We start from the raw sequence: 23,780 nt of genomic DNA, 5'->3' as shown, positions 1-23,780 counted from the left end.
AAATCTCTGGCATTCCTATATACTAATGATGAAAAATCTGAAAGTGAAATCAAGAAAACACTCCCATTGCAACAAAAAAAAAATAAAATATCTAAGAATAAACCTACCTAAGGAGACAAAAGAACTGTATGCAGAAAATTATAAGACACTGATGAAAGAAATTAAAGATGATACAAATAGATGGAGAGATGTACCATGTTTTTGGATTGGAAGAATCGACATTGTGAAAATGACTCTACTACCCAAAGCAATCTACAGATTCAATGCAATCCCTATCAAACTACCACTGGCATTCTTCACAAAACTAGAACAAAAAATTTCACAATTTGCATGGAAACACCAAAGACCCTGAATAGCCTAAGCAGTCTTGAGAACGAAAAATGGAGCTGGAGGAATCAGGCTCCCTGACTTCAGACTATACTACAAAACTACAGTAATCAAGACAGTATGGTACTGGCACAAAAACAGAAAGATAGATCAATGGAACAGGATAGAAAGCCCAGAGATAAACCCATGCACATATGGTCACCTTATCTTTGATAAAGGAGGCAGGAATGTACAGTGGAGAAAGGACAGTCTCTTCAATAAGTGGTGCTAGGAAAACTGGACAGGGACATGTAAAAGTATGATTAGATCACGCCCTAACACCATACACAAAAATGAGCTCAAAATGGATTAAAGACCTAAATGTAAGGCCAGACACTATCAAACTCTTAGAGGAAAACATACACAGAACACTCCATGACATAAATCACAGCAAGATCCTTTTTGACCCACCTCGTAGAGAAATAGAAAAAAAAACAAAAATAAACAAATGGGACCTAATGAAACTTAAAAGCTTTTGCACAGCAAAGGAAACCATAAACAAGACCAAAAGACAACCCTCAGAATGGGAGAAAATATTTGCAAATGAAGCAAGGGACAAAGGATTAATCTCCAAAATTTATAAGCAGCTCATGCAGCTCAATAACAAAAAAACAAATGACCCAATCCAAAAATGGGCAGAAGACGTAAACAGACATTTCTCCAAAGAAGATATACAGACTGCCAACAAACACATGAAAGAATGCTCAACATAATTAATCATTAGAGAAGTGCAAATCAAAACTACAATGAGTTATCTTCTCACACCAGTCAGAATGGCCATCATCAAAAAATCTAGAAACAATAAATGCTGGAGAGGGTGTGGAGAAAAGGGAACACTCTTGCACTGCTGGTGGGAATGTGAATTGGTACAGCCACTATGGAGAACAGTATGGAGGTTCCTTAAAACACTACAAATAGAACTACCATATGACCCAGCAATCCCACTACTGGGCATATACCCTGAGAAAAACATAATTCAAAAAGAGTCATGGGGGCTTCCCTGGTGGCGCAGTGGTTGAGAGACTGCCTGCCGATGCAGAGAATGCAGGTTCGTGCCCCGGTCCAGGAAGATTCCACATGCCACGGAGCGGCTGGGCCTGTGAGCCATGGCCGCTGAGCCTGCGCAGCCGGAGCCTGTGCTCCGCAACGGGAGACGCCACAACAGTGAGAGGCCCACGTACCACAAAAAAAAAAAAAAAAAAAGAGTCATGTACCAAAATGTTCATTGCAGCTCTATTTACAATAGCCCGGAGATGGAAACAACCTAAGTGTCCATCATCAGATGAATGGATAAAGTAGATGTGGCACATATACAGAATGGAATATTACTCAGCCATAAAAAGAAATGAAATTGAGCTATTTGTAATGAGGTGGATAGACCTAGAGTCTGTCATACAGAGTGAAGTAAGTCAGAAAGGGAAAGACAAATACCATATGTTAACACATATATATGGAATTTAAGAAAAAAAAAGTCATGAAGAACCTAGGGGTGAGACAGGAATAAAGACAGAGACCTACTAGAGAATGGATTTGAGGATATGGGGAGGGGGAAGGGTAAGCTGTGACAAAGCGAGAGAGAGACATGGACATATATACACTACCAAACGTAAGGTAGATAGTGGGAAGCAGCCACATAGCACAGGGAGATCAGCTCGGTGCTTTGTGACCGCCTGGAGGGGTGGGATAGGGAGGGTGGGAGGGAGGGAGGGAGGGAGGGAGACGCAAGAGGGAAGAGATATGGGAACATATGTATACGTATAGCTGATTCACTTTGTTATAAGGCAGACACTAACACACCATTGTAAACCAGTTATACTCCAATAAAGATGTAAAGGCAAGAAAAAAAAAAGAAAGAAAGAAAAGTAAAGCCAGCATAAGAATATATAGATTATCTCTGTGGAAGGGAAAGTGGCTTCTTAAAAAGACCTCCAAACAGAACTCAAAAAGTAAAACAATTGATGAATTTGAGTATCTCAAAACGAAGGACTTCTATTTATTGAAGGACACGATGGACATGAATTAATACACCAGGAGAAGATATTTCAAACATCTAAACAAACAAGGATCTGTACTTAGAAATAAAAAAACTCCAAACAAAGCAATAAGAAAATAAGAAATCCAACAGCGGGGGAAAAAAATGGGCAAAGGATATGAACAGGAATCTACAAAAAGGGAAACCAAAATAAATTCTAGAATACATTAAATAATTTTAACTAATACTCAAATTCCTTAGTAACCCAGAGAAATGCAAATTATAACAATGAGACTTGAGACTGGCAAAAATTAGAAAACTGGATAAGGCCAAATACTGGTGGGGATGTGGAATGGACCCTGTGCACTGTCGGGGGCCTTGTAGCCTGGGGAAACCACTGCGTTCTGCCATCTGACAGTACTTACTCTGTCAAATCAGCAAATGTTACTGACTACGTCATGAATCATCCCTGACCAGCAATCCCACTTCCAGAGAAATTCTGAGAGAACATTAAGAGGATGTTTAATGCAAGGCTCTTAGTGTTGGCTGATAGTAGGAAATAATCAACCTGTCCATCATGGGAGTATCATGTGAGACATAAACTTCATGGATTACTATACAGCAGTGAGGACCAGCAAATTCCGTGTAAATACTGTAACATGAATGGACCTTGAAAAGCCTACAAAGATTCAAAATATCTAATGCATTCTTTTAAAAATATTAAAAATTCATTCCCACCCAAAATATCACTACATATTTTACAAGGGTACATTATAAATCTAAGGATGCAAATCAAGTACATTAGAGCAGTTACCTATGATGCCAAGGGAAATTCAAGTTAGGAATAGAGATAAAAGGGAAGAAATACATAAATAAAAGAGAGGAAATACATAAATAAAAGAAATGGATCGGCTACAAACTGAGGAATATAATTAACTTCTGCAGCTGGGTAGCAGGGGATGAAAAGGAGAATGGAGGGGAGGGGAGGATAGGAAAGAAGGGACAAAAGGGAAATGAAGGTCACACTTCACATTCTTTTAAAATAGTGATGGGGTTATTCTATATCCTACTTCAGGAATAAAGGGTTTTAACATTCACTAAACTTTTTCTTGTACTAAGACAATTCGAAACAGATGTTTGAGATTATCTTCAAATTTTCACTTGGTAATTATACTTTGGACCAACATAACTTAAAGATCTTGTAGTTTCATTAATATTTAATGTCATTTACACTGTTTACATTTTTAATCTCCTATATTTTATTGATGCATTTATTTCACTGCAGTGACCTTTAAAACTACAGTTTGACTGGAATAAAATCCCTGAAATTCTTCCAAGAAATTGTGAGTGAAACCTAAAAAAATGTATCTAGTTTTTTAAAGTCTATATTTTAATAGTGTGCCCAGATGAATCCAATTCACACATTAAAGCACTGGAGATAATAAAGCACTTGTTTGAAGTTTTAAAAAAATGTAATCAGTATATCCTAAAGTCTCAATGTAATGTTTGAAAGTTTTTCCCAACAAACAGCATTTCAAAATATTCAGAGTACTCATTTTATTCCTATTTTTGACACAGGTTATACTATAAGAAGCTGCTCTTGTTGGGGGACTACTGTCCCATTTCATGGGCTTAATGTGCACCACTACAAGCCTAGGGAGAGAAAAAGAGAAGGAAAAGGTGAAGGGAGAAGGAGAGGTGGAGAAGGAATAAAAATATATGTATACTGGGATAATAAAAATAACAGTACTTTCATTTATTTAAAGTTTACTATATGCTTGACAGTGTCCAGAATTTATTTAACACAAAAATAACCTTTGAGGTCCATTACTATACCCATTTCATTGATGTATAAACTGAAGTTAACTTTTTAAATTGCAAAGTTAATGACAATAGAGAACCAGATCTGTTTCCAGGCATCGAAATCTCACCCTCTCAACACTGAGTCGGAATACAAAGTAGATCACATATTATAGTACTCAATATTTACACATATTTAATTGAGGGACTAGAGTATAATACGGAACCAAGATAAGTTATCCAAATGAGTCATCCGCTCAGAACTAGTAGGGACAAGATACTCCAGAAACAACAAGCTAAAGCTATCTAGTACCCATATTTCATAATGTATTTTCTATACTACAGAAAAATTAATGCCAAACAATATATTAAGTGTTTTACATTTCTTCGGGAACGGAATTTTAAATGTCACATTTTCTAGTTAATGCAGTGGAAAGAGAACAGAGTCTACCTATGTAAATAAATGGTTGTTGCTCAAAGATACTGGGGATTTAGGTACATTTATCAAGGACTCCTAAGTGCCCTGAAGATGCCTTACATGTGACAGAGATTTAAAAAGCATTGTTTAACAAGTACATGACTTAGTTCTTAGGACTAAGAACTTTTCAAAAAGAAAATGAAATTTTTCTTTTAAACAAAATCAGGAAGCAAAGAAGCAAGAATAACTCATATCTCAAGGGCCCTTCACACTGGTATTTAACTGCATCTAAAAGGTATCCACTTACTAAGAAACTTGACCTTAATTCACAAGGAAAGCTTCTCTTGTACTTCGTCCACAATCTGCCACAGTTCATTTTATGTTCTTTGAAAGGCAGAAAAACAATTAAATATTCCCATCTTGCAAAAGTTCTTCTAAAGAGAAAATCAAATGTGAGGCCCTTCTGGAAATGTTAAGTGATCTACAGCAATGAATCCCTCCAAAATTTTTTCAAAGCCCTCATTCAAATACAGCAGCTCTAAGTTCATAAAGTAATTCAAACTTACTGTAAAGTAACTACTGCAATTTCATAGCACTTGATATATTTCACAAAATCAATGCAGGGAGATTTGAGCAATTTTTTCAAGGATATATATTTTTTTCATTAATTTAATTTTACTTATTTTATTTTTGGGTGCATTGGGTCTTTGTTGCTGCACGCGGGCTTATCTCTGGTTGTGGTGAGGAGGCCTACTCTTTGTTGCCATGCGCAGGCTTCTCACTGCGGTGGCCTCTCTTGTTGTGGAGCACGGGCTCTAGAGCGCAGGCTCAGTAGTTGTGGTGCACGGGCTTATTTGCTCCACGGCATGTGGGATCTTCCCGGACCAGGGATCAAACCCGTGTCGCCTGCATTGGCAGGTGGATTCTCAACCACTGCGTCACCAGGGAAGCCATTCAAGGATATTTTTACTTTACACTAAAAGTTTGGAGATATTTATATTCATTGATTATTAAAAAAAAGTTTAAATAATTTTATGATTACGGCATGCGTTACTCTTTGAAAAATTAGCTAATAAGATGAATGAGGGTGGGAGGGAGCCGCAAGAGGGAGGAGATATGGGGATATATGTATAGCTGATTCACTTTATTATAAAGCATAAACTAACACACCATTGTAAAGCAATTATACTCCAATAGAGATGTTAAAAAAAAAGATGAATGAATCTCTTAATATTCAAATTTTAGCTACTTAACATTCAGGCATGCAGTCATGCCTCAGGGTTATCATACCAGCATTTCCATTTCATTGGTGCAGTGAACACAGCCACCAAAATCAGCAAGGACTCCATTTTTGACTTCTGCCTTCAGCTGTAATTTATTTTTAGTTTAGAACTTTAATATATGTCTTTAGTCCCTATATCAACACCAAGTTCTATGTAAAGATCTGGCAAAATTGAAACATTTAATACTGTTTTAAATAAGGTGATAAATCCTAATTTTGCTTCCTCCAATTCTAAGTTACTTGTTTGAAATCAGAATGCTACCCCCCAAAAAAGTTTAAACATTGAAATTTGCCAGTTATCTAAGCCAGACCAGCAGCAAAAGAAAATAAATACAGGAGTGCCTAATGTACCTGTACTGGATGAGGAAACTGTGCCTCCAAGAAAGTGACACTTAAAAGCTAACAGAGCTAAAAGTTATGTCTGCTTGGTTCCAAAGCCCTTGTTTTAATCACTATGGAACACTTGGACTTTAGATGTGTTCCAAAAATGGTGTTACTAAAGATATAAGTTAAATAAATGTCATTTTAAAATATAAAGGATAATTATGTTAAAATTTCTAACCTCAATGAAAAGGGAAAAAAGAGAAAGAAAGTAGAAGGAGGGGAAGAAAGAGCCACTCAACTGCATGAAACTTAAGATTAATGTGAATGTGGTTTTTTTTTTTTCTTGTTAACCAGAATGATTTCTCATTCTATCCATTAACAAACATTGTAAGGGAGTCAACATTTGTAGCCTGGGCTTTTTACTAATTGTATGATAGTGACTCCAGGGAAATAAGAGCCCTTATAAGCCTACAAGAATTTATTTTTCCTAGTAATTATACCTTGGATTATTACAGAAATGAACATAATGTTAAGTGGGTAAAAAAAAAAAACTGCCTGGCTAAAATGTTAAGTGGAAAAAGTACACATAACTTTAAGATTATGATTCATATGATACCAGAATACATATACTATATACACTTTTACACTCTAATTAGAGCAATTTTATAATATGCAATTATTTCTCATTTCCCTACCTTTGGTTACTTCACACGGACCTGAAAATAAGTTTATTCCTAATAAGGGAAAAAAGTATTAAAAATGAAAAGATAAAATTTAGTATCCCACTGATATGTTAACATTGTCTTGACAGCACTGTTAGTCACTACGCTATCTATGTGCATATTGTAATATCCACATATACAGTTCAGTGCAGGTGTTTTGGTTTTAACATATCTAGGGTTATTTCTTAGCATTTTACCATCTGCAATCTCTACTGTATTCTGACTAACTATGAGCCACCCCCAGGTCCACAGTTCAGTGTCTGCTATCAGTGCCACACATGGTCTGTGGAGCTGGGTCTCACCTGTGGAAGCCTTCACTCTTTAATTTCCCATCTGTGCTCAAAATTTTCCCCATTGCCTCTCCATCAAAAGAAAACAAATCTCTTTATGTTCCTTTCTGATAGCAATGTGCTCTCTGTGAAGTTTCTGATTAACTAACCCACAGCGTTATACATGAAGACAGTAAATACAGTTGCATTTGCAAATACAATGACTGGACAAGGAGGAAGAATTTAGAAGCATCTGAGCTTTGAGGCTCTCCTCAAATCTTACCAACAGACCCTTTTTTTGGCCTATTACACTGTTAATCTAAAACACTTGGTGAATATATAACTGGTATATAGTGACTCTATTTATACAAAAGACATACCAATTCAGTAAAGACTCATCAGAAATTCCTCACATCTGGCTGATCTCTTAGCCTATGAGGCTGTTCAACCACTACCATAGGTTGACTGTAAATTCTACAGAGTAGTTGAGTTGCTTCTGATTTCATACAAGGAACATAATAGACCCAAAGAATCTCTTAGAGTTTGTCTCCGACATATTTGGTATTTGAGTCTGGCTCAGCTCTAAAAGATGAACAACCTTTAGAAAGGGCAAGAGTTCAGGAATTCTAAACAACTCCAGGGGGAAAACAGAGAAGTGATTTTTTTTTTTTTTTTTTTTTTTAGTTCTCTCTTTTGCTCCTCTACACTCGAATCTCATAATCTACTTTATCTCACAGTGAATCCTGTCATCATTTGGATGGGTCCCTGCCATCAAATGGCCCCAGGTTAATTTCCTATTATGTGCCACTAAAAGGAAATTTGATGTGGAAACATAAACCAAAATATCCCAAACCTAAGGTTTTAGTTCTAGCTCTGTTAACAATTAGATCTGGGTACAATGAAGTAAATTACTGGGCTCACCTATTTCTTATTAACAGTAATAAGTAAACATGTAATACGGGCCAAACCCTGGGCTAGGGTGCTACACACACTCTGTCCCACACAGTGGTATTGCTATACTCACTATACAGATCAGCCACTTGACACTCTAAGGACGATGATAACAGCTATTCATGGTCTGGGTTAGGATTAGGACCCCCATCTACCTTACTACAAATCTGCCCTACTTACCATGCCTTTCCTCCCTAAGCATTCTACCTCTCTTTTAGTTTCTCATCTGTAAAACAGGTGTAACAATGCTTGCACAAGTTAAACTCCAGCATCACTGAGATAAATAAATAAGAAAATAGAACTCTGCAAAGTACATTACTATGGAAAAGGAATAATATGTCATTAATAGATCATCATCCATAAAAAGCATAACCAGTTAGATACATGCTTTAACAGTATATCTCCTGGGCTTCCCTGGTGGCGCAGTGGTTGGGAGTCCACCTGCCGATGCAGGGGACATGGGTTCGTGCCCTGGTCTGGGAGGATCCCGCGTGCCGTGGAGCGGCTGGGCCCGTGAGCCATGGCCGGTGAGCCTGCGCGTCCGGAGCCTGTGCTCCGCAATGGGAGAGGCCACAACAGTGAGAGGCCCGCGTACCGCAAAAAAAAAAAAAAAAAACAGTATATCTCCTGTATTCAGAATCTATGGTCATGCTACTGAGGATTTCATTGCCAAGCAAATCCAGGCCAAGAAAAACAAATCTCAAAGCAACGTTAAATACTCTCAAAGCCAGTTTTAAGAAGAGAAAAATAATAAAAATCAAAGCTTACATTTTATTTAAAAAAAAATCAGCTCCTAAGATAAACATGCAGTATATCTCAAATATCCATCATGACACCATGTTATACATTATATTACATTAATATATTCAATATATTAATTTTTTTAATTTATTTTTTGGCTGTGTTGGGTCTTCATTGCTGCTCGTGGGCTTTCTCTAGTTATGGCAAGCGGGGGCTACTCTTCGTTGCGGTGCACGGGCTTCTCACTGAGGTGGCTTCTCTTGTGGAGCATGGGCTCTAGGTGCATGGGCTTCAGTAGTTGCAGTGTGCAGGCTCAGTAGTTGTGGCACACGGGCTTAGTTGCTCCTCGGCATGTGGGATCTTCCCAGACCAGGGATCGAACCCGTATCCCCTGCATTGGCAGGCAGATTTTTTTTTTTTTTTTTTTTAATACCAGCAAAGCAAAAGCAAGTTTATTTGGGAGCAGAAAACAACTGCAATTCGAGATACGCAACTATAGCAAACCACATGTGAGTCCAGCAAAGAAAGGAGAGGAAACTTTTTGTTGAGGAGAAGGGAAAGTTGGGAGGGGCTGTTATAAACAAAAAGCCCACTATAGCAGGAGTCCCCAACCCCCGGGCCATGGACTGGTACTGGTCCGTGTGGCAGGCAAATTCTTAACCACTGCACCATCAGGGAAGTCCAATATATTAATTTTTGACAGTCACTCTTAACTCAGCACCTAGTGCTGAACATGGAAAAAGTAGAGTTAATAACCAGAGAAAACAGCATTTTAAAAAGTGAAAAATGATCAGTAAAAACAAGTATCAAGAATAAAATATTTATGTGAGTAGAAAAATATTTACTTATGAATGCTAATGAGAAGATAAATTAGCTATTAAATAAATTTCAAAAAATATCAATTACTTTTCTATATGCACAAACCTTGGGCAACTATTATTTTAATGTATTTTCTTCTGTACTTTCAGCTAACTACGAACAACAGAAAAAAAAGAGGGAGGTTAATTTTCTTTGCCTTTTTTTCTGCTACAGGACAAATAGATAAGGGTTCTTCAAAGGCTGTGCAGCCAGTACTTGTATGAGGCATTTTTGCATCACTTGAGAAATATTGAAACAAAGGATGATGTTATTCATTTAACAGCCTTAAACATACAACTCAGGAAGTCTACTTCCAAACAGCGAAAGGAAGCTAGTACATAGAGGGGTAAAATAAATAGGAAGAACCAGAAGGGTGAATGCACTAAAATGACATTCTCACATCAGTTGAGCACTATGAGAAAGAGAAGGGCTGGCCCATTTTCCTGAAGCTCTAATCTTAACTGGATCTATCCATCCAAAAGAGGCCATTAAAGGCCCTTTTACACCAAACAAATCTACTGGATACATATTAGTGTTTAATAAATATTACCAACTAGAAATTATGACTAGATATGTGGTTTTAGAGGCATAAACCCCTATATTCCATCCATGAGTCCTAAGTGGTGTTGACATTCAGAGGATCTACATTTTAGGTTGATTAAAACCCACAGAGAAGCTATATTGCCCTATGAAATCATCAGGATCGGGGTTAGGATGTACTTCTTTAAGTCTAAACTTTTCACTTAAAAACCTCAAAAGTAAATATCTACTCCAGGCTCAATTTGGACATGAGCTGGGAACCAACAGCCATGATCAAAGCAAGGCAGGTCTCTGATCAAAGTACCACTTAAGACTCTTGGTTCTAGAATCGCACCACAGAGCCCAAAGGTATGGCACAGAAAAACTTTAGTGACTGTATCACCTGCCCGAAAAAACTTTCTCAAAATCATTGTCCTAAACTGTAAAAGCAAAAGAGATTTTTTAAATCTTGTGCCACTGCTTCCTAATAATAGAATTGCAAGAGCAAAAGTAATTTCAAATAGTGATTGGAGATAAGAAAAACGCACAACACATGGATTTGTACAATATCATTAATTAATATGCTCATGCTTTCTTTATGTAAACCCAGAAACTTATCTCTACTTGAAAATTGTTTTCAACACTCACATGAATATGGACCACAGCATTTAGTTTTAACCACTAGAGTGAACACGACTTGAAGCTGTCCTTGGGATATATTCAGATAATATGAAAACAGACTAAGTAGAGAAATGAGGTATTCTATACCAGTTTTGCAAACCACCAAAGCTTATTTGTAAAACTCAAAAAGAATAAGCCAGGCTTCCCTGGTGGCGCAGTGGTTGAGAGTCCACCTGCCGATGCAGGGCACACGGGTTCGTGCCCCGGTCCGGGAAGATCCCACATGCCACGGAGCGGCTGGATCTGTGACCTGTGAGCCTGCGTGTCCGGAGCCTGTGCTCCGCAACAGGAGAGGCCACAACAGTGAGAGGCCCGCGTACCACACACACAAAAAACAAAACAAAAAGAATAAGCCAACTGATAAAGTAAAACCAGATATTATCTCAACATATCTCAGACCTCCTGCTCCTTCCTGGTAGTCTCGTGATACATAATTTGAGAAATTTACTCTCTTTTCCCAAGGAAAGAAAAGAGAGGAAGAGAAGAAAGAAAGTTTATCGCATTTCTTTATTATACAAACTCCCAGTTGTAATATGCAGAGCCCCAAAATTATAAGACTATAAGTTTCCTCTGCCATCCAGGGAAAGAGCTGGAAAAAAAGTTCGTTGACACCTCAGTTATCTGTTCTTGTCAAAATTTGACTCTCAACTATTGTACTGCATATCTAATCCAGTCCCTTCTTTCTAAACTTCCAATTCCTAGAGAGAAAGTTCTCCCAATTAAAATGTATGCCTACACTACTCCCAAGAAAGATGTTAATGTTGATATTTTAATATAATACCCCACAGTGTTTTACACAGAGAAACTGAATTATGCTGTTTAAAGTGACAATAAATGTTCAGAGCGTCAGCTAACATCATTGGGATTTAGACTCCTAAATGCAAGACACAACAAAGCCCCTAACAGAGTCCAGCCCTTGAGCAAGTTTTTTTGTTTGTTTGTTTGTGCCTGTTTCTCTCTACTATTTAATCAAGTTGGATTGTAGTGTCTTACTTGGTAAATAATATTATCATTTTTAAATCTTATCTTTTAGTGTTTGGTCCTTATTTTTTAGTAAGCACATATATGTTTCCACTAGATCCTCCTGGGTGGTAATATTCTTATGTTTAAATTAGAAATAAATTTAACACTAAACTAAAAACTAAAACTAAACAGAGGAGAGATTTCTAATTTAACACCCATATGCATAAAAATAGGGCTCACACTTTGTTTCTCCCATAGAGTTATATATAAACAGTCTTCTACATCCAACTCTTTTTCAATAATTATACAACTTGGAACATCTCAGATTTTTCCATAATCCCTTGAGACTTAACTGGAATTTTCTTTTACTTCCACCATCACCAGTAATAGGTGTGTACGTGTAATAAGGGTAAAACTAAAAAACATGTGTGTTTGTCTTCTTGAAAATCGGCTATATCTGTGACATTATCTGAAAGTTTATATTACAGCAGAAAACAAATATACATTACCCTTCTGTGTTTTATAAGGGTCAAATACCTGTAATTTGATTTTGCTTAAGTCAGTGCTCTAATATACTTTTTAGCTTACTTAGGCAACTTGGTTCTCTTGTGGAAGGAGAATTTAAAATTTCAAAAATATCTTCTATGTCATAAACAAACAACTCTATTCTCAAACTCTAACTTCTAACATAGCTAACCCATTCCTTAATAGATGCTAGATTGAAGGATATTTCTTAGGTGTTTCTCTTTCCGACAGTACAGTGAAACTCGATATTCAGAGATTGCCTCCTAGTACAGAAAACATGCTAGACAGAAATTACAAAATATTTGTTAATGAATGTATTAACTGATGGGAAAGCAAGGGCAATCCCTAAGCTTAGAAACTGCTTGAAAGCAGGAATCTAGAAGGTTAAACGGTTCTGAAGATGGTATTCACCTTGCGTACATCTGTGAAATTAAGAGGAAAAGGGCTTGGGGTTTAGTCGGCTTCAAAAGGGAGGTCAGATTGGAGAAGCCAAACAAACTCAAACCCCCTGAAGGGAAGTGCCAGTCTCACTCAGGGACATGGGTGAAAAACAAATTTAGAAGAATATAAATTTGATAAAACATTATAAGTAATTTTGGGGCTTATTCCAGGAATGCAAAGTAGGTTCAACATTAGAAAATCTATTAATATAAATCATTAACATAAATAGATTGAGTGGAGAAAATCACTATCATTATCAACATTAATTCCTAAAAAGAAATTTTAGACTAGAAATAAGAGGAAAACTCTACTGATAAAAGCTGTCTACTGAAAAACCTATAAAGTACACATAATTAATGGTGAAATATTTAAAACATTCTTTCTTAAACAAGAATAAGACAAAAATCCTGCTGTCATCACTCTTGTTTGAGATTGTAATGGGGGTTCTAGCATAAAATAAGAGAACACAAATGAAAGAAACAAAACTGTGAAATAAGAAGAGGTATGGGGGAGGTCATCAACTGTTCTGGTAATAGCTTTCTCTTAATCTGCAAAATGCATGTTTTAGTAGTATCCTTTAAGTGGTTCAAATATGAGGTACGTGTATATATTTCTCAATGAATGAAATATTTCATATATGTTTAATTAAAAAAAAAAAAAAAGGCAAAGAGGGCTTCCCTGGTGGTGCAGTGGTTGAGGCTCTGCCCGCCTGCCGATGCAGGGGACACGGGTTCATGCCCCTGTCTGGGAAGATCCCATATGCTGCGGAGCGGCTGGGCCCGTGAGCCACGGCCACTGAGCCTGCGCGTCCCAAGCCTGTGTTCCGCAACGGGAGAGGCCACAACAGTGAGAGGCTCGTGTACCGCAAAAAAAAAAAAAAAAAAAAAAAAGGCAAAGAAATGTTACAGCATTTTAAGAATCAAATACAAAACTAATACGGAAATCAGAATAAAGTAACTTTACACTTATTTTAATTATATGTGAGTTTCAGTTCCTTTGAAATATAACCACTGGTAAATATATTCAATCTAAGGCAACACTAATTTTAGGTTTGAGGGTTTTCAAAAACCCTTAAAGATTCTAAAAGTTCTGTTACGGGTAATCCCAAAGAAACAGCAGTACGTCACCTACTTCACTGGTAATACACCGTAGGACCATTTTCACTGAGTCTGTTGTGGTCTGTTTTTTTTGTTTGTTTTCTTCTTCCCTATACAACTGTACTTGCAGCCATTAGAGCTGGAACCAAAGAAAAGATTTATGTGTTATTCCATTCTTAAAGGCAAGGAAACCACATGCTTTTGAACTACTGTGACTTACTCTATCTCAACTGAGAAACAACCGTAATTCATTTCCTCAAGAATCAAATGTTTAAAAGGGGCCTTAACAATTTAGCAGATTTACTTGTTTAAATCCTTTGGTTGAGCCAAGGAGACATTTTCATTTTACTCTTGTCAGTCCCATTATTTTATATTTCTTTTTTCTACTCAGGAGAGACGAATTGAGAAGAAACACTGAATTTCTTTACCCTCTGGAAACCTGATTCCACTTTACATTGTTTTTCTCTCAATCAGCCTTTTATGGGGCTTTTTGCTAGCTGTCTCCTATCATATCTGTTAAAAATGAAAATCTGTATTTTACAGCTTTTTAACTCAGGCCAGCCAATCTGATAAGATATTATACTGGTTTTCCTTCCTGACTTAACTGCTTCATGTTATTTTTCATAAAAATCTGTACCTCTTTTGAAAATTTTTCATCTTCAGAAGTAACATGACAAATTAGCTAAGAAATATAATAAGATTTATTACACAATCTCAAAGCTAGCTGGTTAATTGCAATTTACCATAGTTAAAGAAGACAGTCAATTAGAGGTAATCAAAAACTTAGACCATAAAATCCACAAGGAATTAGTCAAGTTTCACATGACTCAGAGGTTTAGATTGCACTTAAATTATGAATTGTCTTCTTCATAAAATGATATTCCTTCCACATACTTGTTTCTTGAAATCTGCAACCATGTGAGGTTGAAATTGAAGTGTCAATTTTACAGAAATCCAGGAAAAAAGAAAAGTTGTCAAATGTTGCATGGCTGAAACAACTATTTAGTTTCTGTTTTTCTATATCTAAATGGGCAATATTTGTCATTTGCATAAGGAGGCATCGAATATAGGATGTGTGAGTAATCACCCTTAGAGTTTCAAATACATGCATCATTATATACACATCTTTTTTTTTTTTTTTTGCGGTACACGGGCCTCTTACTGTTGTGGCCTCTCCCGTTGCAGAGCACAGGCTCCGGATGCGCAGGCTCAGTGGCCATGGCTCACGGGCCCAGCCGCTCCGCAGCCTGTGGGATCTTCCCGGACCGCGGCACGAACCCACGTCCCCTGCATCGGCAGGCGGACTCTCAACCACTGTGCCACCAGGGAAGCCCTATACACATCTTTTGTGTCTATCATTTCACATATTTACATTAGAAAAAGGCATTAAAATAAATGTTTTCTTGTTAAATTTTCCTTGGATGAACCCTGCTTCATTGTTCCTAATTATTTTAAGAAATTGTTTCCAACAATTAAAAAGCATAGTCATGTTCTCTAAAGCAAATTGATATAGAGTTAATTAACCAACCATTCTAAAGAGCTGATTTGATTTTTAATCTATAACTTGAAAAAATGTAAATGCCTTTTAGCACACCAGCTATGCTGCCTATATGTTATCATTCTTTTTTATGTGTATGTGCCCACTGATCTGTTTATCTATAATAACTCTGTTAGTCTCTGCTTATGACCTTAATCACTAAGGAAGTCAGTGAGTAGGTGGTTTTAGGGAAGACTGGTGAAGAGTTTGAGACGTGGACAAATCACCCAGGTGGAGAAGTCCCACATAGATAGGAAGTCATGGGGAAGGTAACTTAGAAATTCAATGACACATTTATTGACCCCACACTATATCCCAGGTAGTGGTCTAGATTCTATAGAGAAAGGAAAATGAAGGCAGTCTTTGGACAGAAACTTGCAGAATGAATCAGTTTGGGGAGGAGGCAAAACCATACAAGAGACAGCTGTGGAAAATGAGAGACAGTCAAAATTGTGTAGTGGCCTTGAAAGCCAGAGAGCAGAAATTAGTGGTGCCAAATTCTGTAAGAGCCAAAGACACATGGGGATTTAGATAAGGCCAGAGGCCAAGAAGGAAAGTGATCATACATTGAACCACCTTGTAATGAATTAAGAAATGCTTGTTTCAAGCAAATGCTAATCAATACAGTTTATAAAAAATGGTGCTTTAAACACACACTTCGAAAAAAACCTTTTAAATATTATGTGGCTTGCTCATTAAAGCAGTCATCAAAGAAAATTTCCTTTTTCCTAAGCACAAAAATGCAAAGAGTTATTGTGAAATCAGCAAACTATGGTAATCAACTATGTCTAGTATTTTCCTGACATTATCAACCACATAATGAGACAGGACTTGTAGTTTACATAGTCCAAATCAGCTATCATTTCTCCACTATCCAGATTTAAACCATAAATTAGCCACACAGTCACTATGACAGGCTCTACCCATCATCATTTGCATCCAATCAGTTAATGACTGGCAGCTGTCTGCAGGACCAATTACTGAAGGCAGCAGCTTTCATGTATAATGCTTCATGAGGCTTAAAATCATATTCTGTTAAAGTACACAGAAGACTGAAGTACTCCAAAATTTGCAAAGGCTTTCAAAGGAGGGAAAGAAAAACGAACTCAATGAAATAACTGTAATCTCAGACAACCTTACATAAGACTGGCTTTAAAGGGTTTCTAACCTTTGGCTAGGCTCAAATAACATCAGACTTAGAAAAATCTACCTTAAGGAAGATTACGACCAGTCTCATAACTGCTAAAGAAGTCACTGTAGCCAGAACTATATTTATTAGCATGTTATAAACAGAAAAAATCAGGAACCTCGATTTTAAAAGTTTTGCCTTGTATCAAAATGGAAGCGTATGTCACACAAGGCACTCGTGGAGTCCAAAACTAACTCCACTCCCAATTCTATCCCTCTTATTATGGAGCATGCCTCATTACCTGGTATATCAACAGCAAATTTTACACTTTCACTTCCTTTAATGAAGGTACATTTTATCTCTAAACAGGTTCTCTAAACTCTTTCAGGAGAAGGATTATGACTAAAGTTTATTCGTCAGTGTATTCGTTACTGAATGCCCTCTCTCTACCAGGCACTGTCCTAGTCGCTACATATATAGCATTAAAAAAATGCGAAACTCCCTGCCTTCTGTGTCGTGCATTTTAATGGACACTGGCAATGCATTCAAACAATAAACACAGAAACATGGAAAATACAGTATGTCAAATGGTCCTAAGTTTTATGGGAAAAACAAAGTATGGAAAGAGGATAGGGAATGCTAGACAAGGCAGAAGCAGAGGGGTAGTTGCAATTTTTCAAAAGATAGACAGTTTTACGTAAAGCACCTTACTGATAATGCAACAAGGGACTGGAGACCTAGAGGAGGTGAGGGAGATAGAGGTGAGACTGTCCTGGGAAAAACATTCCAAGAAGAAGCAATGACAAGTGCCAAAGCCCTGAGGCACGGGCTTATCTGGAATAGAAAAGGCACATCAAAGGGGGCCAGTAGGGCTGGAGTGAAGCAAGTGAAGGCAAGGCTGGGAGATGTACAGTGTCAAGTCTCTATTGTGTGCTTTGACTTTGGGAGAAATGGGTACCAGTAGAGGACTGGGGGCAGTGAACACCATACTCTGGCTTACGTTTCAAAGGAATCATTAGGGCTACTGATGACAGGCAGATGCTAAGGATGGAAAAATGGAAGCAGGAGTTCAGCTCAGACATGTAAAAAGCTTGGAACTCATCACTCCCATTCTTACAACAAGAATACACTAAAGGAACTGCAAAACCAATGGCTTTTCTTGGGGACTTCCCTGATGGCACAGTGGTTAAGAATCTTCCCGCCAATGCAAAGGACATGGGTTCGATCCCCGGTCCGGGAAGATTACACATGTCGTGGAGCAACTAAGCCTGTGCGCCACAACTACTGCGCCCGTGCTCTAGAGCCTGCATGCCACAACTACTGAAGCCTGCGTGCCTGGAGCCCGTGCTCCGCAACAAGAGAAGCCACCGCAATGAGAAGCCCACGCACCACAACGAAGAGTAGCCCCCGCTCGCCACAACTAGAGAAACCTCACGTGCAGCAACACAGCCAAAAAATAAATAAATAAAATAAATTTTTTTTTTTAAATGCTAAAGGAACTGCAAAACCAATGGCTTTTCTTGGAACCATCAGTGAATTGAGGTCACTGGGCAAACCATCACCAGGAAATCTGGAGAGACTGGAAAATCCAGTCATGCAGAGATGAGATTACCTGGAGCAGAAACTGATAGGAACAAGTAACTGGCGATTTTGAGAGGAGTTGCTGGAAGCTGAGTTGTAGAAGAGCTTCAGTAAGAGGGAGAAACTCCTGGAGGCCACGGTCTTAGGGGCCTCTACTCTTTTGTGGGTTTTACCTCCAGGGACCCCCGTTCTCACATTGAAGAGCCAAGAAACAGGCCTTCCTGGCTCTACAAGAGGAGGAGAAATATAAATTTTATGAAATAAGCCCTGATCCTCCTCCATAACAAAGGTCTACTCTCCAGGAGAGTGGCCTTACCCAGAGCTGTGGGGGACAGTCACCCCTATCACTCCCATCCCCTCTGGCCTTCCTGTCCCAACTAGGAGACACAGGGAAAGCTAAGAAACTCTCATAAAGGTTACAGCCCAGAGGCACCAGGATTTAATCACTAAATAAGGGGACACTTCCCTTCTCCTACATTTAACCAACACACTTACAGGGCCTCATGATAAAAGTGGTGAATGTACAGCAGAAAGAGATGCAAAATACAGACTCTGAGTTCTTGGGGAAGCCCAAAGACAACAGGGAAGACAAGCACAAGGACACCAGGGAAATACAATGCCTCTGGCACCTACAGCTACAGCAAACATTAAACCCACGCCCAACTCAGAGCCAGATTAACATTAAAACTCACATTAAGCCTATTTACCTAAGTTCCTATTACCTGATACATCATGTCCGACTTTCACAAAAGCATGCTAAAAGGCAAGAAAATAGAAGCAAGGAGATTACTTTAGAGGTTTTTAGTAATAACCTGATGAAAAATGATGGTGGCTTTGGCCATGATGTTAGCAGCAGAGGTGGTAAAATGTGGTCAAGTTCTGGATGTACTTTTGAAGAGACAGCAGAGAGGATTTGCTGATGAAATGGAGGTAGGGTACAAAAGAAAAAGTGAGGTATGGATGACTCCTAAGTGTTGGTCAGAGCTTTTGAGAAAATGGAGTTGCCACCAACTGAGATGGTAAATGCTGTAAGTAAAGCAGCTGGCTGGGGTGCAGGTTGGGGAGGGGGCATTATTCAGGAATTCAATTTCTGATGTCTCAGAAGATTTATACTATTGGTCAGCTGTGTACTCATTTAACTAATAAAATTGAGTACCTAAATACTATAGCACTTCTTAAGTACTAAGAAGGAGACATGGAAATATATCAGAAACCAAAGACATGCTTAATAATTGTTTTACTGAGTGAATGGATGAATGAAGAAATGATCAGTCATCTTAACCATGTCACCAAAATAACTTCAGCAAAATCGGAATCGTAAGTGTCAGCAGTACAGTAGCTAATGCTGGAAAATATCTAGGAGTCTACGAAATGCTTTTGCTTAGTCTGGGACAGAGACTGCTAATTACACTAGCATCTCAGTATCTGCCCTCCCCTTCCTCAAGAGTAATAAAATTTGGCTGGGTGCTTAGCTTCCCAAAATAAAGATAACATTTCTCAGCCTTCCTTGTAGCTAGGTGTGGCCAATAGTCTGGGAGCAAGCATGGTGTGGCAATTTCTGTGATATGGTCTTAAAGAGAATGGGAACACCCACCATTTGCCCTTTCTCTCCCTCTTCCTGTTAGCTGAAGTGCTGATGTGATGCTGAGGCATCTTGGACCACTTGGACAGGGTGACACTACTGAGATGGCAAAGGAACAAAAGCAAAGGAGCACGGATCCAGAAAACCCATGGCGCCATCTTATCAGCGCTGGACGGCACAGGCTTAGATTGTTACATGAAAGAATAAAGTTTCTATCTTATTTAAGCCACTGTTATCTTGGCTCTTTGTTACAGTAGCTTAACCTGAAACTTAACCAATACATTTAACAAATCCTTACAACAACCCTGTGATGAAATTAATATGCTGGGGTTTTCTTTTAATTCCTGACTGTGTATCTCTTTCAAACAGCAGGAAAATAAACTAGCAACATAGCCTTGTTTTATATACTTACATGTACCAGTGAAGAAAAACTAGCTGAAAAGCATTCTGTGAGAACTGATTGCAACAATTTTTACAGCAAGATTGGGGTTCAGGCATTCAATAAACTGTGCAGCACTCACTACCTAAAAAGCCACATGGTAAGATTTTTCCAAGAGAATTGAGAAATTCTATGCTCTGTATTAGCTCAATTTTAATGTTTCTACTCCCATTAAAATCTCTGCAATCTATTAAGCATTATAAGTACCAACAATTAGTCCCTTGGCTGAAAGAAATGAATAGTGGTTCACTGAACTCTTGACTTAATTGGTAATCGATAGGGGTGTCAGAGTTGTTTCTGGGGCATCCAGATCTTTGGATATATATATATATATATCCTGATACATATCAGCAGGCCATTCCATTCATTAGGAACAGTTTCACACATTCAGTATTTGAATAACTGGTACAGAAATGTGTTGGAAAAAGTGGAAAAAGCCCAGTTCAAATGCTATGCAAGCAACCATAATTTGAAGGATAAAACACTAAAAAATGCCTTATGAAGAACAAGACTCTGTGGCACTATTTACTATGATATATTTCTACACTTAAAATGCACACTTATTTTCATTCAACTGCTCTCTAGCTTCTCTCATCATTCATTGCCTAAACCAGACAGATCACTGAATTAACAGCTTTTGACTATTCATTTATGCTTTAAAGGCTACTTTCTACTCAAGCAATAGATTCTGAGATTTACTAAAACAATTTTTTAAATCAAAAGCAGTAATGAAAATATGTTCCATCTTCTCCTTGTATAGTGAAAAGTTTATTTCCTTAATTGACTTAAGGACTTTCAAATAAGAATATGCGAACTGCTTGGCAATACCCAGATTATTTAGTCTCTGCAAAGCTAAGGGTGACTCACACTTGCACGCACACACACTGATACCTATAGACACCATGTCAAGGTTCAGAGGTGGCTTTACCTCCAAATCTTTTAAAGGTATCAGTGTAAGCCTCGTGGTGTTTCCTCAGGCAGTGCTTGGAAAACAGAAGAGCTAAACTATACTTATGTGGGATAACCTGACTCTCATGGCATGATGAAAAGAGATGATGTGCGTACCAGTATTTTAGAATGCAGAAACCAAGCCTTTTTCTAAATTCTTACAACCGTCAGTATTTTTACACAATAGGAGCTCTAATTCCTCTGGACAAGTATACTCAGAAACATAGGAAAACACTTCCCTATTCCAAATATGGAATGCTGGATGTTTCTAAAATAATGGCACTGCTCCCTCGCTTAAAAAAAAAACAAAAATTATAGGGCTTCCCTGGTGGCGCAGTGGTTGTGAGTCCGCCTGCCGATGCAGGGGACACGGGTTCGTGCCCCGGCCCCGGAGGATCCCACGTGCCGCGGAGCGCCTGGGCCCGTGAGCCATGGCCGCTGAGCCTGCGCGTCGGGAGCCTGTGCTCCGCAGCGGGAGAGGCCCGCGTACCGAAAAAAAAAAAAAATTATAAGTATTGAGTAACAGAACCTCTTCTTCCTTAATACTGCGTGTTTTAAGGCAAGAAGCAAAGATAGAAAAAGGCAGAAACCGTAAACCGTCCAGGCAAAAGCAGAAAATAAGACATTACCTTTAGCTGGGTTCACTTTTATCCCTGACCTGTACAGCACCTCCTCATTCTGCCACTCTCCGTTCCGGATCGCCGTCTTGAGTCCGTAGAAAACAATTAACGTAGCTGCAGCATAAAAAATCAAGCTCTTGAGAAAGCGCTTTCGGACTTTGACGTAAAGGGCTCTCGCACCCACTGTAACAAGGAGGCAGAAGCCCATACTAGGAATATACAGGACTCGCTCGGCAATTACAAAGCCGACGTAGAAAAACAGGTTCGTGGCAGGAACGAAGGGTATGATTAACAAAGATAAAGACAAAACAACAATGTTCTCTGTAGAAGGAAGCCGTGTTCTCTGTGACACGTGATTTTTAACGCCATTTTCTACTTTGGATGGAAAGCTGGGCTTAATCTCGGAGTTCCGGTACTCCGCCTCTGAATGGCAGCTATGTCCATTGGCATTCTGCTTGCCATTGGTTACAAATTTCCCGCTGCATTCTCTTTCTACGCTTGGGCTCTTCAAACCATAGTAGGCAAGGAGGAGGAGTCCAGTATAGAAGGCCACGGTGTGTAGGTTTCTCCAATCACAAACTGTTTTGAGCAGAGGCACGGCATCCATGGACCAATCAAAACTGAGGGTATCTGGGCAGAGCAACAGCCAAAGGTTCTTGGTCGGCAAGTAGAAGAAGGTGAGTGTGCGAGCCAGGAGGCTATCCGAATCAGCAGCAGGGTTGTCAGAGTTGGAAAAGCTTGGTGGTTTGTTTCCCATCCAGTATAAACGGGCACCCAAAAGGGAAGTTCCCCAGAAAGTTAACAAACTAATGCTGAGAAAAAGAGACAAGTTCTTCCTCTGAAACCAAAAGAGAGGGGGAAAAAAATTAAGATCATCATCAAGACAACATAGGAATACAACACTTAGAGATGAAACATACTTTAAATGGACAACTAAAAACAGAGCGTTAGGTTTCAAATACGTGACTTCGTTTCCATCTCCTTTAAACATGCTTACAGATATCGTAAGCTTAAAAAAAAAATGGACTATGGAATTCTACTCTGCATATAACTTTTTTTTTTTTTTCCTGCGGTACGCGGGCTTCTCACTGCTGTGGCCTCTCCCGTTGCGGAGCACAGGCTCCGGACGCGCAGGCTCAGCGGCCATGGCTCACGGGCCCAGCCGCTCCGCGGCATGTGGGATCTCCCCGGAGCGGGGCACAAACCCGTGTCCCCTGCATCGGCAGGCGGACTCTCAACCACTGCACCACCAGGGAAGCCCTCTGCATATAACTTTTGATGAGTATCTTTTCTTCTTGTTCCTCTCTAAATATCAATAACCAAAACTTCAATTTCTTGACCTCTATAAAACGGGTTGAATACATTTCCCTCTCGAAACTGGTGTCAGGTCAAAATAAAACTACAAAGTGGAAGTACTTAGCACTGTATATGGGATATAGTAGACATCTAATAAATGTCTTCTTTCATTTTATAGTTTAGATTCTGGGGAAAACAAAGAGCAGACATGCCAAAATATATGGAGTATGACAGGATTCTGCATGGCTCAATCGCATTTAGCAACAGGTATCGCCGCTTTTCAAAAGTTCACTTTATGCCACCTTGCTTTTACAAAAGACCTAAATTAGTACCTATTTTCATTAACAACAACAAACATGCAAAGAGGATTTTCACTTTTACAGAAAAGGTGAAAAGTAGAAATAGGTTCAGCATGTGTTTCTGCAGGGAGCCATCTACAGAGGCAGTGCGTACCCCAGTGAGTGGCACCACCAAGCTCCTTCCCCGGGAGCTATACCCAGTCAGCATCCAGCTGCCATAGCTTTAAACTGTTTCTGTGAGCATTTGCACTTTATCTTGATTTATCTGGTACTTCCCTTAGCAAGATGTGCCCTCAGGTAATAGCTTATTTGCTTTAAGCCATTTCGGCTTACAAAAGGTTTCACAGCAACAATCTACTTTCGGATAGTAAAAACCACGGTATGTTTACGCCAGTCCCCATTTAATTGTCTTGAATCTCC

At 38.7% G+C, this 23,780-nt stretch overlaps 1 protein-coding gene across 1 annotated transcript in view; it reads right to left on the bottom strand.

Annotated features, from left to right (window-relative positions):
- The window catches only part of TMTC2 (transmembrane O-mannosyltransferase targeting cadherins 2), a gene marked incomplete at both ends in the record, with an annotated part of 412,037 nt that overhangs the window by 180,272 nt on the left and 207,985 nt on the right, over window positions 1–23,780 (bottom strand). The window contains one exon of the mRNA XM_079715466.1: window positions 21,775–22,603. Coding sequence (XP_079571592.1) covers window positions 21,775–22,603 — 829 coding nt within the window. The remainder of the gene's footprint in view (window positions 1–21,774; window positions 22,604–23,780) is intronic.

The sequence above is a fragment of the Hyperoodon ampullatus genome (genome assembly GCF_949752795.1).
Source record: "Hyperoodon ampullatus genome assembly, chromosome: 11".
NCBI classification, from domain to species: domain Eukaryota; kingdom Metazoa; phylum Chordata; class Mammalia; order Artiodactyla; family Ziphiidae; genus Hyperoodon; species Hyperoodon ampullatus.
The sequence above is the reverse complement of the archived record's forward strand: the minus strand, read 5'-3'. Positions and strand labels throughout refer to the sequence as shown.